General features: G+C 34.1%; 1 protein-coding gene across 1 annotated transcript in view; it reads left to right on the top strand.

The window, feature by feature from the left end:
- LOC118184380 (uncharacterized) overlaps positions 1–17,177 on the top strand; it is a 139,953-nt gene extending 122,776 nt beyond the window's left edge. Inside the window, exon 7 of the mRNA XM_035354047.2 lies at positions 9,722–17,177. Coding sequence (XP_035209938.2) covers positions 9,722–9,739 — 18 coding nt within the window. The 3' untranslated portion in view covers positions 9,740–17,177. The remainder of the gene's footprint in view (positions 1–9,721) is intronic.
- The last annotated feature ends 1,902 nt before the right edge of the window (positions 17,178–19,079 follow it).

The raw sequence follows: 19,079 nt of genomic DNA, 5'->3' as shown, positions 1-19,079 counted from the left end.
TTAGAGTGGTTCCTAGAGACTGACTGTCAGAGGGCGTGGCTGTGATTTTTCAGTGTAGGGTTTAGTTGCTTGTGACTATTTCTTCGGTTGTCATATCATTCAGCGTCTGTTGTACGTTTTGGCCAAGGAGGCTGGGAAAGGGGGTATGTTTTCGGCTATAATTCCTAGTAATTAGCAAGTGTCTTGCCATCGAAAGAGTGTGGGCAAGTACGAAATGAGTTTTCAAGTCTTCCACGAAGGTATCTCTCGTTCTAGGTAGTCTTGTTGATATTAATAGAAGCCAACTAATGCATCGTAAGCTGCCATAAATGTACCAAATTATGTAGTTGTTTAATCAGTTATGGCACACACGATCGCTATCTGTCTTAAGGGGAGGAATATCTTTCTGAAGGACTTTCAGAGATAAATTGCTTCATATCGACTGCAAACATGGAGGAAAACTATAATTAGCTCATGTTGTGATCAATTCTCTGGAATTCGAACTTGAGTCAAAATACCAGCATTCCACTGTCTTATCAACTTGGTCATCGATGGGTCCCATACTTTATATTATTTAGAATGTAATAAAAACATAGAATGTGCTTAAATTGTGTCGCCGAACTGTGGGAGGGTATTCTGTGAATTAACGTAAACAAAAGCATCCTATGATCTTATAGTGGGAAACAATTACAAAAGCCTTTGATGAGGAACAGAATACAGTGAAATGAATGACAAAAACGGCATTATAATATAATAAGTGTTTGTATTGCAAGCCAACAACAGTGGTACACGGGAAAAAACGTGCAAGTAATGTTCCAGGAAGTCCAGAGTTGTTGCGGATAGTATGCCAGCGTTCTCAATTCGGTAATGGATTTCTTCTGGTTTAGCTTTAATGAAATCCTCACTGTGGTCTTCAGTATCTGCTCCTTAAGCACCTATCAGACTGCAGATTATTAGAGTACTCTTACTCCATATTTTACTCTGAGATTAAAAAAAAAATAGCGTGGTGTTGGTAGATTAGCAAATAAATTCAAGAATGATAGAGAATCTTTCCATGTTGTTGAGACCGCTGAATATTGGGAATTTGATCCTAAGCGAACTGGCTGGTTGTATGTTGGTGTTTGTGACTTCCCCGCATGTGTAACGTGAATACGAGCTAATTTTCATCAGAAAGTCCTCCTTGGATAAAGATTATCCTCCTTAGATTAGCCTTTGCATGCTTTGCTATGCACGAATTATCTAATATTCACCAATGCGAACGATAAAGAACTTATACTTGATGTCTCCTCGAGCAGTTCGTGGAAGATAGTAACCTAATGCTGCTATCAAAGTCGAGTAAGAATTGTCGAAATATCGTAACTTGATGCTCATCCTTACCCAATTAGATTACCTCTAATCGGACATCGAGCAGAAGTTCTTATATTAATTGCGGAAAAGGGTTCCAAATTATTCTCTTTTTTCTGTTTGGCTAAACTACGACAACAGCGCACTGCAAATAACTTCCTAGGTCATGAAGTAAACGACTGAGGCATCAGAAATCAACCTTTCAAATTAACTTGGCAAGAATGCATTTCAAAGAAATTTTCTTGTTGCCGGACTGATCGCTGCTTAATTCTATATGCAGAGTTTCAAGAAATATTGTGGCTAACGTTTGGTGGTTTGGGTGGCATTTGCTTTATTGTTATTGAAGCTTTACGATAACTATCCTACAGAAAACTCCCGATAACATGTACAGGTTTCACATACATACTCATGTATCGATCGCTATATTGCAGCCCTTAACACTGCTACTGTATTATGCATTCCCCTAACAAAGCATTACCTGTCGGATTCAAGGAAACTCGAAGCACTGTATACCTTCTTCCCACTTGCAGTCTTTTTCTATGTATGGCTCAGGCAATTAGCCTTCACATCGTATGGCTACTAATAATCAGCAGCACATATCTCCTTTCCGCGACTTATTCTTAGGATACGTTTTCATTTTCTTAAACCATAGAATGACCTATTGAAGTTTGGCAACTCAAGCCTGAAGCACCCAATATGGTAAAAGAGCTAAAAATACATATGAGCACAGTCGATCAGAGCTGGAACTTTAACATCATTCATTCCATTTTCGTTAATGTCGAAGTGTCCAAGATTTGCCTTACAGGGAATTTATCCGAAGGCATTCAGTGGATATAGCGTTAGATAGAGAAGGCAGTGCATATTTTTTTTTTAATATTAAAATCTTCAGCAGATTTCGGGTTCAGTTAGAAGAAAGTGCCTATATAAAGAACTTCATCACATTTCAAGTATGTATCATTAGCCATTTTTTAAAATATCATGCGCGCGAGGTGGAAACATGTCGTGAACGCATAAAAATGTTTGTCACAAAGCAGATTAAATTATAAAAATATTTGTGGCAACACAATCTGTCTGGTTACTAGTTCCCAAAGCAGCTGTATTATGAAGTCAGCTGTAAAAAGTTGGAAGTAATTGCTTTTAGAATAAATAAAATATCCCAATTCTGGCAACAGTCACATATTCGAAAATCTTAAGGGTTTTAAGGTGTATGAGTCCCCTTAATAGTCTTCAAAATTTTCAAAAATATTGAGAATTCAGTGTTGGAAGACCTTGCTTGTCAATGCACGAAAAGCTAAGTACATATTTCAGCTGTCTGCATACCTGCATTCAAATTTCATTCATTAATGTTCTTCGAAATTAATTAGACCTTTTAATTTATTTTTAATCGTATAAACAAAAATGCTCAAGAAAATAAAAATATTTTTCAATTGCCTGTTTCTCTGAACGGCGAGTCTAATCCCACTTTATCAAAACTTGCTTTCTTATATTATCTAGAATCCTTTTTAGGTGTGATTACGTTAAGAACGTATACCTGTTACTAACTCAGTAAGAGCAAGTGACGGCTAGTTGCCCAGTGGAAGGGATTCGTTAATGAACCTGGCTTCTATTATCGTTACACATGGGGACAACCAAGATTAATAGAGACAAAGTGGGACTACTCCGCGCTTGACTGATATGTGTCCTTTTTTACTGTCGTGACTCGATTCATGTGACAGGCGAAATGTGGACTCAGTTATATTCAGTTCCCAAAGTGGACTAAATGTATGACATAGGTAACAGCATTGTTTAATATTAATTTAAATAAAAACTACATTAAAATTCATTAACTAATGAATATGCCATGGCTATAATAATTATTACGCAAGGAAGAAAGATAAAAGCTAAATTATCATTGGTTCTTTAAATATCGATATGGTGGACCTTTAAATAGCTACATGGAAGCGAGCACATGAGTTTAAAACTGAAATTGCAATCATTTAATGTATTTTTTAAATGGTGATTATCAAAGAAGGAATACCTCTTCATAGAATTTTAAGAAAAGATTCCATATACTTCTGAAAAACATACAATAAAGAAAATCATCAGAATGACAAGTAAAATGCTAAGGCAAGTGAAGTCAGCAGTAGACAAGGTCTGTAAAATCGTTAGAATACGGCTAGATTTAAAAGGGGGAAAATAACTGAAAAAGGAAATAATAGTTCTTTTGTAAAAAAGAAAAAGAACCCTTGAGTTACTAGTGTAGTGGCCTAGTTTTTGCATGAGAAATAATTATTTTTTATCTTATATATTTAATTATTTTATAAAATTAACTTTAATATTTTGTTAATTATTCATATTTATATTTCTTCTATGCTGAATGGCAACAAGTAGTTTATATTTATATTTAAATTTCTTTATGCTGAATGGCAACTAGTTCTGATTCATGATTACTAGATTTTGGTTTCAAAACGTTGCGCGTAGCGTCGCATTTCGATAGCTGGAAAATAAAATGCAATAAACTTAGCTATTTGTTTATAATTCACGCTGTTCCTAATCATAAATTAATTTTGAACATTAGTAGCCAAGGCCACATCGTGGTGACCCTGATTAATTTTCGAAATGTCAACAAATGACTCTTCTGAAACTGCTACGAAAGATACGATGCAATCACCAGAGCTTCATAAGGTGAGTGTAAAAATACCTCCTTTTTGGACTGATAAACCGGAAATATGGTTTTTTTCAAGTTGAAGCTCAGTTCAGAATTAGTAATATCGTTTCAGAAGAAACGAAATTTAATTATTTAGTTTCACAGCTTGAACCTAAGTTCGTCGAAAATATTTGGGATATTGTAACGAACGATAGTGCCACAAAATATTCGGATGCTAAAATTAGGTTATTAAATTTATTCAAAGAAAGTGAAATGTACGAATTAAACGTTTGATTACTGGTATCGAACTTGGAGACATGAAACCAAGCCAACCTTTTGCAGAAGTTGAGATCAGTTGCTACTACAGATGTGTCTGAAAATCTAATCAAAACTTTATGGCTGGAGACGCTACCTGACTCAATAAAAAATATATTATTAGTTAGTGATGAAGATGTAACCAAGTTAGCGTCTATGGCAGATAAAATTAGTGATATGAATCGGAAACCAGAAGTATTTAGTGCTAATGGTCCTTCCGTTCCCGCGAATGATTTGCAAAGAATTACCTCTCTTGAACAAAAAATTCATCAAATAACCATTCGCTGAAGACGCAGGGACTCGGATTTACGTAATTCACGTTCACGATCTCGTAAACGATATGACCCTACTGGCAAATTTTGTTTCTATCACTTTCGATTTGGAGCAAAATGTATTCCAGAGAAATGCCGGCCTTCGTGTGCTCGGGTAAAAAACGATTCCAAAAACCAGGAAAACTCGAATCTGCAGTAGGTTCAGCGGCAAACGCTTCTGCAGAAAATATGGAGGATTGTCGCAAATTTTGTTTATTCGTTCGTTACCGAATATCAAATTTGCTCTTTCTTATTGATAGCGGAGCTGACGTAAGCATAATTCCTGCTACTTCACAGGATAAATGTAAAACTGAATACAAACTGTATGCAGCTAATGGCACAGATATTTCCACTTATGGAATAAAAACGCTAACTCTTGATTTGGGATTACGTCGTGATTTTCAGTTTCCTGCTGATGTCACAAAAGGTATTTTAGGTGCTGACTTTCTTCACAAATATAAATTGCTTATCGATGTAAATAAGAAAAAATTAACTGATGGCGTAACACAGCTTTGTGTCCAGTGTGATGTTGCTGCTATTTCCACTGATTACTCAGTAACCACATTAAATAAATCCATAAAAATTTTAGATTTACTGTCGAAATATCACGAAATTTCTAAACCTACCCTTTTTCCTACACGAATTAAACATGGTGTTACACATTTTATTACGACTGATGGTCAACCCGTTTATTCAAAGGCACGACAGCTCGATCCAAAACGCTTAGCTATAGCTAAAGAGGAATTTAAATTTATGCTTGACAATGGAATAATTCGTCCATCAAACTCCCAGTGGTCAAGCCCCTTGCACCTTGTTACGAAAAAGGATGGTTCATATCGTCCTTGTGGGGACTACCGACGATTGAATGCGCAGACAGTACCCGATCGATACCCAATTCCTCGCATTGAAGATTTTCGTCATATTTTAAGAGGTACAAATATTTTTTTCTAAAATTGATTTATTCAAAGCTTATTTTCAAATTCCCATTGCAGAAGAAGACAAATGTAAAACGGCTATCATTACTCCTAACGGTTTATACGAATGTAACGTAATGAGTTTCGGTTTAAAAAATGCTCCTGCAACATTTTAACGATTTATTCACGAAGTCTTTAGAGTGTAGTGGCCTAGTTATTGCATGAGAAATAATTATTTTTTATCTTATATATTTGTTCATTTGTTTAATTATTTTATAAAATTAACTTTAATATTTTGTTAATTATTCATATTTATATTTCTTCTACGCTGAATGGCAACAAGTAGTTCATATTTATATTTAAATTTCTTTATGCTGGATGGCAACTAGTTCTGATTCATGATTACTAGGTTTTGGTTTCAAAACGTTGCGCGTAGCGTCGCATTTCGATAGCTGGAAATAAAATGCAATAAACTTGGCTATTTGTTTATAATTCACGCTGTTCCTAATCATAAATTAATTTTGAACATTGGTAGCCAAGGCCACACTATAAAAAACTCAAAATGAATCTGTGAAAAAAAAATTGGTTCTGAAACAAAATTCAGGAAGATAAGCAACAATTAAGCACAAAGCAAATTAAACAGAATTTAGAATATGTCAAAAAGCATTCCTTCCAAAATTTTTATCAAGCCAAATAAAGGTATTATGAAGTGCTAAATGAGTTGTATGGAATTCAAAAGATGTCGCTGGAGTTGCTTTGAGGAAAGTATCTCGAAAGGTTTAAAAAATAAAACGAAGATTCCACTATCAGCGTTATTAACTGTATGGAAGTGGGCAAGCAAATTATTTTTTCAATGAACTGTGCAAGAGCCTTTGAATTAACAGAAGATAGAAAAGTTGCATAATTTCTTTGATGAACTTTTAAAATTTCGTTCGATATTTGCTGTGATGCAGAAAATGAGGATGTAATTTAAATTCATCAATTTGTGATAGTTTTCGTGACTAAAGAAATATTGAATGCCTGTGAATAACCAGTTTATTATGATTCTGATGTTAAAAATTACGATTTGAAATTAATTTTAATACTTTTAATTTCTGTTTTAATAATGGCCTTTGAATTAGTTGAAAACCTTAGAAAACATAGCAATACACGGTGATAGCCGTTGGTATCAGATTTAAGTCGTATAAACTAAATATTATGAAAGTATTTTATTGTCCCTCGACGTTTGTTCTTAAACTTACGTTTTCTAAGGTTTTATCTATCATTATTTCGTAATTCTAGTTGCAACAATATAAATTTTTACATTTTTGCGGATACACTTCATTTAATAAAGTTACTACGCCATCATTTACTCGATAGTAATCTTATAATTAATGGGCCTGTAGTGAGCAAAATGATATTTCAAAATTATCTGCAAATGGAAAATATTTAAAATTATCGTGTAAGTAGACAGATAAGCATCTTGATGTTAACGGATCTGAAAAGCAAAGATTTAAATACTATGTTACGTTATTCGCTGAAAACATGCCGATGCCATCAAGTATTTACTTCCGAAAGATTCGTTTAATCTAGAATTATCTTTTTAATCAATCAGTAATTTGATACTCTGAATTCCTGCGAACTATTTACTGATGAAATACATGGTAGTGGATTAAATGCAAATCACATAGACAAACTTGATACATATAAACTATTTTCGTATTTTAAGGTAAGTGGAAAGCAAAATGTTGCTTTTTCAACAAGATTTATAAGTTAGCTTCACAGCGTTATACTTCTGTCTCCAAAATAGCTTTGAAACTATTAAATTTTTAATTCTCAGATTTAACTAGGATATTCTAGAAAACTACTTCGTCAAATTCGCAGCCTTAGTTTCAAGTATGAACATCCAACTCCTAAAGAATATACTAATGTATCGAAGTTCTTATTAGTAAGAAAACCCTTCAGAAGATTAAGTGAAAAGAATGTAAAAGCTCCCAAAATTACGAATTTTTTCCCAAGCAAACATTTTTCACCTGTATTTATTTTTAATGCATTTACCGTTGTTCCCACGGGGGGAGGGGCAAGTAGGACACGTAGAATTAATGAATAATACAAAACGTTTTACTGTATTTCTCAGCTCGGTATTTATGTCACTGTACACACCATATATAAATTTTAAAATGTTTGCCATTATCTTGATTGAAGAGAAAATAATGAAGCTTTAGATTTATCTACGAATAAAGGCAGCATCACCAAGTTAGATAACAATAATAAGCGAAGAAAGGAGGCTTTGTACATTCCACTAAACAATATATGAAAATTATTTGCGAATTGAAAGAAATTTTCAACAAATTTTACAGGGATAAAATGAAAATAAAAGGATTAACTTAAATTTTAGCGAAACATATTTTTTTTTAAATATGCTGTACAATCAACAGTACATTTATTAAGGCAAAAGCTATAATAAGAATGAGAAATATTAATATTTCAAATTATAGATCTCGTCATAAAAAAACGAAAATTTATAACAATAGAGTGTTCTAATTCAATTATGATAAATTTGAAAATTTTGCTTTAAAGTATCCTTATTACTTTGACCGCCTAGTTCAAAATCAATGTTAAAATACCTTGGCTGGAGCATTAACATATAAAGATTTTAATCAGCACTTACCTTGTTGGCTGAAGTGCCTGTCACAACTAATATTAGGAGCAATACTGGTGACTGGTTGCTTTGGTGTAGATTTTGACTCTGATATCGCGCGCTTTTAGAAATATGTCTTGAGATAAAGTTCTTATCGAGGAGAACATACCTTGTAGTTAAACTTGGGCAAAATCACGGAAGCAGTATGGGAAGGCATTACTAGTTGACCAATGGTACACCGCTATTGTCCCCTATACTTGTACCTAAGTAGTCAACCCATTCCCGAATTTGAACCTGGGTCGAGTTAGTAGTACTCCGCAGTTTTATCCACTTGCTCGCTAGTGAGCGTAGCCCGAGAGAAATTTTGTATGAGTAGAAGAAATGATATTATTTAGAAGAGGTTGTTTGTGGAAATGCATGATGTGTATTAATTTAACCTGTAGAGTAAAATTTTCAATGTAAGAAAGATTAGCCTCGCCTTTTTTCATTGATTTAATTCTTCTTTATTCATCTTATTTTTGTCTCTATATAAAATAATTTTAATGCGATATCATAGTGTTTTCTAGCATTATAAGTAAAAATGACTTTCAGGCACTGTTTTGTTGAGAAGTAAGAATTTCCAGTAACTGATGTCGTAATTCTTGCTTGAAATTGCAAAGCAATATTAATGAAAATTATTGTTTTTTAATTAGTATATTAATTGTCAGCTTATGATTTGCTACATGGATTATTGCATGCATAATTACTAAAAATTGGCACCCAAATGGAAGTCTTACGTACAGTGAGTTCAGCCACAAATGTATGCTATTAGATAACAGAATATAGTAAATGCGATAAAGGTTTCATATCTGCGCCGAAACAATAAATGATGAATAAATTTATTTTTATTCTTTTTTCATGAGCCCCAAACAGTAGCCTAGCAGTGAAGAGTATTGAACTCTGCTGCTAGTTCCTGCAGAATGGGCTAGCTGCATCAATGTTTTTGTGGTTTTCCCTGTGTGTTACATAAATGTAACCAGTTTCTGTTTGGAAATCCATTCCTCATCTTGGGCAAATAGCTTTCACATCTTCAAATAAACCGATCCAACTCAATTCCTCCATTGCATTATCGTAAATTAAAAGCAAAACACGGCCTGTGGTCTTCTCAGTCTTGACGCTGAAATGTTAGGTAGAAATTTGTAACTTGAATTGGTAGTGATCAAGTTACTTATTATATTTCCTAATATTCTTTCTTTTTATGTTTTTCTTTGTTCTATTTAATTAACCAACCAAGATATGCCCTTTTCAAAGTCTGTGTGTGTATTATTTAAAAATAAGGTATCGCTGTACGAGCTAGTGCCAAAGACTGCGAATAAATTTCCGTCAATGGATTTCAAAATTAGTTATTCTAATAAACAGAGTTTTTGTAGTTGTCAAATTTTCAATGTTTTTGCGAATAATTTCGTGAGCATGGTGATAATTTGCTGCCATTCATGTAAAGATATACGAAGTAAAAATATTGCACCTGTTGTTTACGCTGTTACACATACTACACGATTTCATTTAATAAAGGCTTTCTAAATGTGATGATCCCAAAAAATTGCTGGCATTAATGTAACATTTTCTGTTTCAGGAACCTGGTGCAACGTGATTATGATGCGACAGTTCAACTCCATTATGCAAGAAACACGTCATTTGTAAAGCGGCAAATCAGACTGTTGTCTCCTGGTCTGTCTGTGTTGACTATGTTTTTCCCCTCTTTAACGCCCCATTGGTTAGCTCAACAATCGTACTAATCGCAGCAAAATTAACTATCCGTTAACTATCCAATTAACTGTCTCTTATGAACGAATTTTTCTTATCGTGAAACGTAGTCATTCTGTATATTTAGACATTGCAGGAGTTCATTTCTTAGATTTCAGTACTGTGACTAAACTGCCTTTGCCATAGTGAATCATCCTACAGTTTGTCTACTCAGGGCCTGAACAGGCAAAACATAAAAAAGTAAGCCTGTAGTATATGTGTTCATAATATTCGGTGTTAGACTCGTTTTATGTCTAACCTTTTGGAAAGTGAATGACATGATAGCCCCCTCTCACTTTTTGTTTTCAACATCTACAACCCACGTAACACTGTTCTGCAGCAGAATCCTTCTATTTAATTGATGGGTATTCTATATAATTTAAAATCTAATTTTCTCGGAAATTGGCCTTTATCACCCACCAATTTGGGAAACGTAGTAACTTGGCATTTTTAATCAATGTTGTTGAAGTACACTGCTGGCCATTAAAATTGCAACACCATGAAGAAAAGCAAATGAAAAAAAAAAAAAAAAAAGATTTATTGCACGTAAACAGTATGGCATGAACGCAAAAGGATTAAATTTGTGAGCACTTTGGAGGCTTACAGGGGTGTGAAATTAGTAGAAACAGGTGCCATTCTGGCAGCTAAAACTACCCTTACCCTCTTAGCCATGGAGTCAAACTGGGCTTAGATGACAGAAATGGGCAACTCATTCCATGCTGCTTCAAGTCTATGCCACACTTCATCAACCGTATTAGCTGGAGAGGGGTGGCGGGCCAGTCTCTCAGCAACTCATGACCGGGTGTTTTCAATGGGTGACAGATCTGGAGACCGTGCAGGCCAGGGCATCAATAAAATACCCTGTGTATCGAGGAAGCTCAGAACACGACGTGCAATATATGGTCTTGCATTATCTTGTTGGAACATGATGTATGGGGGCCTCGATGCTAGGGCACAACCATTGGACGTGAGATGTCAGAAATGTACCCATCTGCGTTCAAATTACCGTCGATCTGAACTAGATAAGTGTGTGTCGTTTACCCAATGGCTGCCAAAAACATCATACCAGGTGCAGGGTGTGCCGATATCGAATGCAAGTAGGCGACGTGCGGTCTCCTCGGACACTCCAGACACGTATACGGGCATCAGAATACTGCACGTACAACCGGGACTGTTTTGAAAAGACGACATTGTGCTACTCTTGTGCCCAGCTTTGTCACCAGAGTCGTCGTCTCTCTCTATGCTGCACTGTCAAGGGAAGCCGAAGTAGTGGTCACGATAGTCCACGTTGCTGCAAACATGCTCATTTCCTCACTAATGATCCGTGATGTGGTCGCACAGTTTTGCAGAGCTGACCTCACAGTATGTCATACCGTTGAGATTCTGCATGCCGTTCAGTATGACCCTCAGCAATCTGTTGATTCTATATTCGCATGACAGTGGTTGGATGCCGACCAGTGGGACCGATATCACAGAACGATATTCTACATTTTTGATAGGCAACGATCCTGCCTGTATCGAATTTCGAAACTTGCTGGTAAAAATTTCCTTTTCTTATTCGAAGCATAATACGATATTCTGAGCAAAATTCAACCTTACAAAGCACTTTCCGAGAGAGAAATCCACTACACAACTTTTCTTTTATGCAGTGCTTCAGATATCGTTTCTGCCTTCGGCGTCGCCTAATTAGATTAATCTAATGGTTTTTCGATACCTAAAGCTACTATAGGTAATGTTGTGAACAACAAAGAAAAGAAAGTCAAAATTTAGTTTAGTGAAAAAATTGTTCCAAATACATATCCAAGTAAAAAAACGGAATGTTTCGAATGTTGCAAAAGTAAAATCTTTAAATGAAAATCCGCCGAGTCAAAGAACAGTTGCAAAAGCGTTAAAATGCTCAGTGTCAACTGTAAACAAAGTAATTAATGCTGATTTAAATCCTAAAAAGGCGAAAAAACAATGTGCATCGTTTTTCTCCGCGACATGTCGCCAAACGCAGAACGCGCTACAGAATTCTTTATGATAAACATTTATCCGGGCAAAAATGGAAACATGTTGTCACAATAGATGAATCTTGGGTGTACTTCAATGACTGCAATAGAAAGAGATCCATTTATTATCATCAAAGAGAAGAAAAAAATCTTAAAACAGGATTCAAGGAATCTAAAGAAAGCTTTTCTGAGGGCTTTATGATCGTTGCCGGTTTTTGAAATAACGGCAAACTAAAAATAAAAAGAGTGGAGAAAAATGTTAAGATCAAATATTATCGAAAACTATTTTATACCCAATTTTCAAATATGAGATACCGTCTTTTGACACACTGTGTGATCAAGACAAACAGGGACAAAAACCTTGATCAGTAGAACTGCATCAAGACAAAGCAGACAGCGACAGGCCAAAATGTACTGATAATTTCCTGGAAAAAAAAATGGAACAAGAAACGGGAATCAAGGCAATACACTTTACTCATATTCCTACTAAATCTTCTGATCTATCCTGATCACCAATGTATTTTTGCGCTTTTGGATTTTTAAAAGCGGCTTGTCTAAACGTATCTACAACCTACTTGGCCATTCGCACTGGGGTTTTTCTGAGCTAACGAAGACATCTAGGGCCGTTCACACTAGGTTTTATCTGAGCTAACGGAGACATCTGATATAGCCGACGCATATCCAAAACCAGTTTTTCCCCATAGCGCAGCGAGTTTGAAAATCTGAACTGCACGTCTAACGGAGCTAGTCGACACATAGAACTGACTCCTTTAGCTCAGGATTAGGATTGTTCAGTTCTGACACAGCCAACCCATCTCCAAGACCAGATTTCCTTCATAGCGCAGATAAACCCCGTGTGAATGGCCCTTTAAGCTGTGTTCAGACGACGGTATAAAGGGCGTAAGTGGTTTAAGGCGAGCTGACATTGCCAGGCAACCAGTCTGTGCTACGTCATAGAATCTGATTTAGGGCTCTTGGCATAAAGTTCGAAGTTTTCAACTTTATGCCGACTTGGGATAAACGTCGAACAATCAGAGCGAACACGCGAAATCTGAATGGGAAAACAGCTGTAGACTCACCACGCATGCGCAAATTTAGCTTCTCCAAGTGGATGCGGCTTAGACCTTGTGTAAAAGGTGTGAATGGAATTCCCGCATTTTATTCCTTGTGACTATGCCTCTGTGACATTTACGTCGCCGTCTAAACGCAGCCTTAGATTTTGGAAAGCTGATCTAGAGCACTGGGAGAAAATATCTCTTCCGATACTACAAAAGGCTATTATTGTCTTGAAAATTACGGTTCATAAAGATAGTGAGGAATAATGGTTATCAAGTAGAACATTTAAAACATAAAATTTTAGGTCAAATATTTCTGTAATTTTAATGAAAATCGTTAAAAAAAAAAAATGTGCGAACAGCTTCTTTATTTCCTGGGAGAAAACTGCAGCACATGAAGCCATGAAATACAAGCGCAATGTCTATCTTAGTATAAAACTGGGTCTCATTAAATTATTTGTTAAAGTTATGGATAAACAGCAGGATGGATTCTTTTATTTAAAAGAGAAATTTCGTACCTAAGTGAATATTTTGAAGGTATAAATAAATTTAACGGGACGCAAATTAAACAATTTTTTAAACCTTTTCCAGACCACCTTAACTGAAACAGAAGGGAGCTTTGGAATACATTGCAGAAAGTTTGCTTTAACCTTTGGGGAAAGGGACTATTTGAATGCTATAAGGATTACGTGGAGCTATTTCATTCCGCAAAGCTTTTCGTTGCAGTATCTCAAGTTGCATTTCCTTCATAATTGATATGGAATCTTTTCTGAACATCTCTAAGCTGTTTCTTAATCAGCACGAGAAAATATTCTTTCTAGAGGTTACTCATTAAGAAAGGAAGCTGAGCGGAAATAATTGACTTTTGGTAACTCTTACACGAGATATCTAAGATGGTGACTACAAAGAATTGGATTTTGGATTATTTTAATTATGGTAAAGCACACGAGGGCTATCTGCCTAAAGGGAGGGATGCCTTCGTGGAGGACTTTCTAAGGGAAACTGGCTCCTATACACGTTACACATGGGGAAAACCACGAAAACGCCCATGCAGCCAGCCCGTTCGCGGGATTCGAACCTCGGACTGAACTGCCAGTGTTCAGCGACTTTACCGCTCGGCCGCTGGTGGGTTGGTGACTACAAAGGAGAAAGCTAGCAAATAGTAAAATAAAGGTACTTCTTTTTATAATTCGATTTATATAAAGTGCAGCTATTTATGATCAGCTAAATTTCGATATTTTAAGAGTTTTTTTGCTGTTAAATAAACACTAATATTTAAGTAATGCTTTGCTTTTATCTAGTTTTGGGGGTTCTTAAAATTGGTGGGTGATAGTAAAAAATTTAAATAGCATGTTTGAATTCTATAGCGTGAAATCTGTAAAAAATACCAAGTATATGTGTGTGTGTATACCTATATATATATATATATATATGTATATATATATATACCCACATATATATATATATATATATATATATATAATGTGGAATCTTTAAATGCAGAACAGTGGTTAATACGTTTCCAGCATTGGTTGGAAGAGAAGTTGGAAAACATCTGCGTGATGTTCGTCTTTATAGACATCAGAAAGAGGGATGATTAATCCATTATGAAGAAAAATTAAAAATATTTATTGGAAGTTTTATTTTTATTGGAAACACCATATGTCTTAAAGTAGTCAACAACATTTGGCTTCGAAATTTAGCATAAAATGTGTAATTTTTTTGTGTTCATATTTTCTAACAACTGGTAGTTTTATAAGTGCAGAATCGGCCACTTATTTGCTTAGCGCTTTTTACAAGAGTAAGAAAAATTAGATTTTTGTCGATTTTCTTTGACTTTTAAGTGAAAATAGGTCGATGTGTACATGGATAAAGTCAAGGGAGTGTGCAATGCCATTTTTGTGCAATTCTGGGATTTTTTTAAAGTGAAAGTAGGTCGATGTGTACATGGATACCGAGTATGTGCAATTCTTAAAAACGCGCCAAGCAGTGGGTGATTCTGCATTTCCCCCGTTTTATGTTTGCATCCTAGCAATCTTGTAAAAAATGCATTTATTGTACAAACAAGTATTTTATGTGTATGTTTCTATCAAGTAAAGAGCAAAACTCTAGTTCGTTTTATTAAATCAAACCAAATGAAATAAAAAAACTGTTGCTTAATCTCTTCAACAAACCGAAAAACTTTGTTTCGACTATTTATAGCCCAATTTTCGAAATTAACTTTAAAGTTGAATTTGTTTCATTAGCTTTATAAGACATTACATGTTTGTATGCATAATTTATATATATGATACATGCCTTCCTATAAAAAGACTTGCGTTTGTTCTTTATCCCACTACCAAAAATAATAAAGGTTAGTTATAACGTAACAAAACGGAAGCTAAGGTTATAAATTTGTAGTATTGGAATATTTAAAAATACTTATAGGCTAGTAATTTGTTACAATTTTTTACCCTTTCAGTTGATATTTACTTTTTTCATTTAAAGTATGTCGTAGATCAATATTTCCCAAGTGTTTTATACTTAAAGAACCTTTCCTGTCTCTATGTGTGAACCCGTAGCGTGTACATAATAGTATGTGTTATAATCCTTTTATTGTTTCTATTCAACTGGCGACTAAGACTGCGTCAGAAGCACAATCTATTTATTAGTTGCAAGTGGACAGGGAAGATGTAAAGTAATAAATAGCAATGAAAAAGGCTCAATGACACATATAGTTTATTAGTTTTAAATATTTAATGTAACGAAACTGTTTTTACATTGCACAGGTTTTCTACATTCGTATGCATTTGGTACTACCTTCCTGCATCAGCAACTTCGTATGATTCACATTTGATAGCCTTTTTCGTTTTAAGAATCTAAATAAAGTACCTTCTTATTTATTTTAAAGGGGCAATTTGAAAAATATATCAACGTTTACTACAGTTTTATTAATGTTGTTATTTATTAATGGTTTTATTAATAACTAGTCTAACAGATGTATGTACAACTTAACGGTGCAGATGTTGACAACAGCTTACAAACAGTAGTGCATGCTATTTGAAATGTGCGACACAATTTTCACGTATAACATAAATGTTGGTGGGGAAGGAAAGGGAGAATCTTAAAAAGTAAGTTTAACGAATTAAAAAAATTGCTTTTAATACAAGTTGTGACAATTTAAATTCTGGGATGTGCCTTTAAAAATATATATATGGAATTGTATTCTAGTACATATTGTCGCCTTTAAAGTACTCTCTCTATGAGTCTACACACTAATTTATATGACGACTGAAAGCGGACTTGGAACACGTTTTCGGACACACATATGAATACTTGTCTCATATTATGTTGGATACCAAGTTGTATTACAAAATCATCATCCTATCAATGCAACTTTTAATTTGGAAAAGCTAGAATTCTCAAAGAGTTAAGTGAATAAGCAGAGCGATCTAATTGGTTAATCGCTTTTTTTAGACAGAAAGTCATCGCATTATGACTGTGAATATCAAGCACAAGATTTACAGAAAGCCTCTTCATACCCGCTTCATCAATTAAAATTATCCCAACAATTTCTCATTAATCCATTTCTCTGCAGTTATCAATTACACACAATCATTTGTCGAACATTTCGCATTTCTAACTCTGTTAACATTAAGATTCATCACTATTGTTTTTAGCTGTTCACTTCTGGGCTCATTCGTCACATCTTTTCTAATGTCATCGAATTTATGCCGCTCAAACTCATTCCTCTGCCGCCTTATTAATTTTTTTTTGTGGCATGTTCACCATGTACCATTTCGAACTGTTCTAATAACTCACTTTTCATCTCCCTCCGCACAAAATATGATATTAATAAGCTGTATTTGGATCGCCCATTTTAACATCAAAATGTCCACGTTGGTGGACTTAACGGATTTAACACCTGCATCTATCAGCTAATCATTTCGCACGTATTAGATGACACGCTTTCAAATCGAATACTTAGTGGTTACGATTCAGTTACCTCTCTGTCGATATTACATAACCATTCTGTGAATTAAATTATGACATCTTGTAAACAATTGTTCAGACTGAAGGAAAGAATATGGCAAAATGCACTTATCAATTGTGGAGTCGCAGACCAAAAGTTAGGCCCCACTGCCTTAGATCACATATTTTGTTCTCAAAATAACAGTAGTAGAGAGGTATTTTACACTTCTGAATGACTAATATTCAAAACTGTAAAAATACTGGAAATAAATTTTTTAGTTCTTGTTGAGTTTGGTATCTTTTTGTCCCCACATTCGAGAAAAGAAATTTTTGTCAATGCTCATTCACAAGTTTTAAAAATGTTTCAAATGCATTAAGTTTCTTTTTCCAAAATAATATAATCAAATTTATAAAATGTTAAGTCTCACCTTATTCGACGAATATCTAATAATCTGTTATTAATTCCTGTCTCTTACAAAAAAGTCTGGCTTGACGGTTATTGTGGTTAGCGGAGGCTGACTGCTAGCCCCAAAACAAGGGTGTGAGACCGACTCCCCCTTTTGTCTTGGTTCTACCTGTTTACCCTTCATCTTTGCTCTTGGGTAATACCAACATTCCCTGCATTTACTTGTCATGTATTTAGGGGGTGCTGGTTATACTGGTTTACGCCTATAGTGCGTCGTGGATAACGTTCTTGGTTTTAAGCATGGAGGTAGGAAATTAGAAGGAGTGGCCCTAAACCGGTTTTCCTATACCCTGCTTTGCAGCACTTTTGAACCCTTCATTGGTGACCAAAACATTAGGTAATTTACCACTAAGTGCAATGGTTTTTGACACGATCGGATGTAAATATTTTGTAATCACGGCGTAAATATGCATATAAATGTATATATTTTCTTTTTCTACTCTACTTCAGAGTCCTAAGTATAGGAAAAGACTACATTTTCAAACATTTCATACTGAACGGAATTAAATGCTATACTTTTCACAGATTGGTTTAATTTGAATGAAATATTTTCACAAGTTTTCGTTAATTACATTAGAAAGAAATTTTAAGGTAATTCGATTTATTCGGTTAAAGATTACAAAAATTAAGATCAAATTTTATTGTATTATTAATATTAAAATTATGCATTATTTCTTTTCTATTTATAGAGCTTCCTTCTAAAATACTTTCTTAAATATGACATGATTTTTTAGCTTCTGAGGCATCTTTTAAATCGAAAAATATAAGTCAATTTATAATTAATATTCTATTCGGTCCATTTAAAATTAGAGCGCCTTTTATTTTAATAGCGAAATACTTTAAATAGTACTTAACTTTCTCTGAATATTTCTGAAAGAGAATAAAATAAGGATTATTTTTTAAATACTATTTAAAACTTGTAACTGAGTTATTATAAAACGTAAGGGGAATAATTCTTTTAATTATACTTATCAGATTTTTTTATCCTTAATTTCAACAATACATATTCCAAAACTCTTCTTTATTACTTTCTTAAGTACGCATCTCATTTACAATAACTGTTTAACACATTGCTTTCCAGTACGAACAATTATTGCTTAACTAGTTTTATAACGTATGTCAACAGGATGCCAGTTTATGTTTACAATTCAATGTTAAGATTATTATATTAATATTTATAATCATTATAAATTTAGATACATTTAATAATTAGATTTTTTCACAACTTTCACAGTTGCTTATGAATGAATAAATCCTTCATTTCAAATACATTTATAAATAATTTAATAAATATTTACGTATTTTGTTAAATGCAGATACATGCTTTTTGTAAGCACATTGCATAAATACCATTTTTCATTTCCGGCATGTGGAAATCTTTAATTTCTGTGCATTCACTATATTTTTCGAGTAAAGTAATTTCACTAATTTTAAAAAAGTACATGTTACAATAATACGTGGATGTGAAAAAAAAAATTATTTTATTTAAAACATTTTGGCGTTTGGAACATAAAATAAATGTACCGAATACTCTATTAAGGGTATCGAAAGATGTATACAATTTTAAAGGTACGGTGAGGTATTTTTCCTTCTTTAAGCATAACATTTTTGCTAAAATCTATATTTTTGTAGTTCAACAGCTTAGAATTTTATAAAACAAATTCATAATCAAAATCGCTGTTGTTAGTTGTCGAAAAATAACCAAGATGTGATTTTTGCGTAAAT

The sequence above is a fragment of the Stegodyphus dumicola genome, chromosome X2 (genome assembly GCF_044657685.1).
Source record: "Stegodyphus dumicola isolate Sdum_Otavi_A_Nest chromosome X2, ASM4465768v1".
NCBI lineage: Eukaryota > Metazoa > Arthropoda > Arachnida > Araneae > Eresidae > Stegodyphus > Stegodyphus dumicola.
This window is presented reverse-complemented; position numbering and strand designations above follow the sequence as displayed.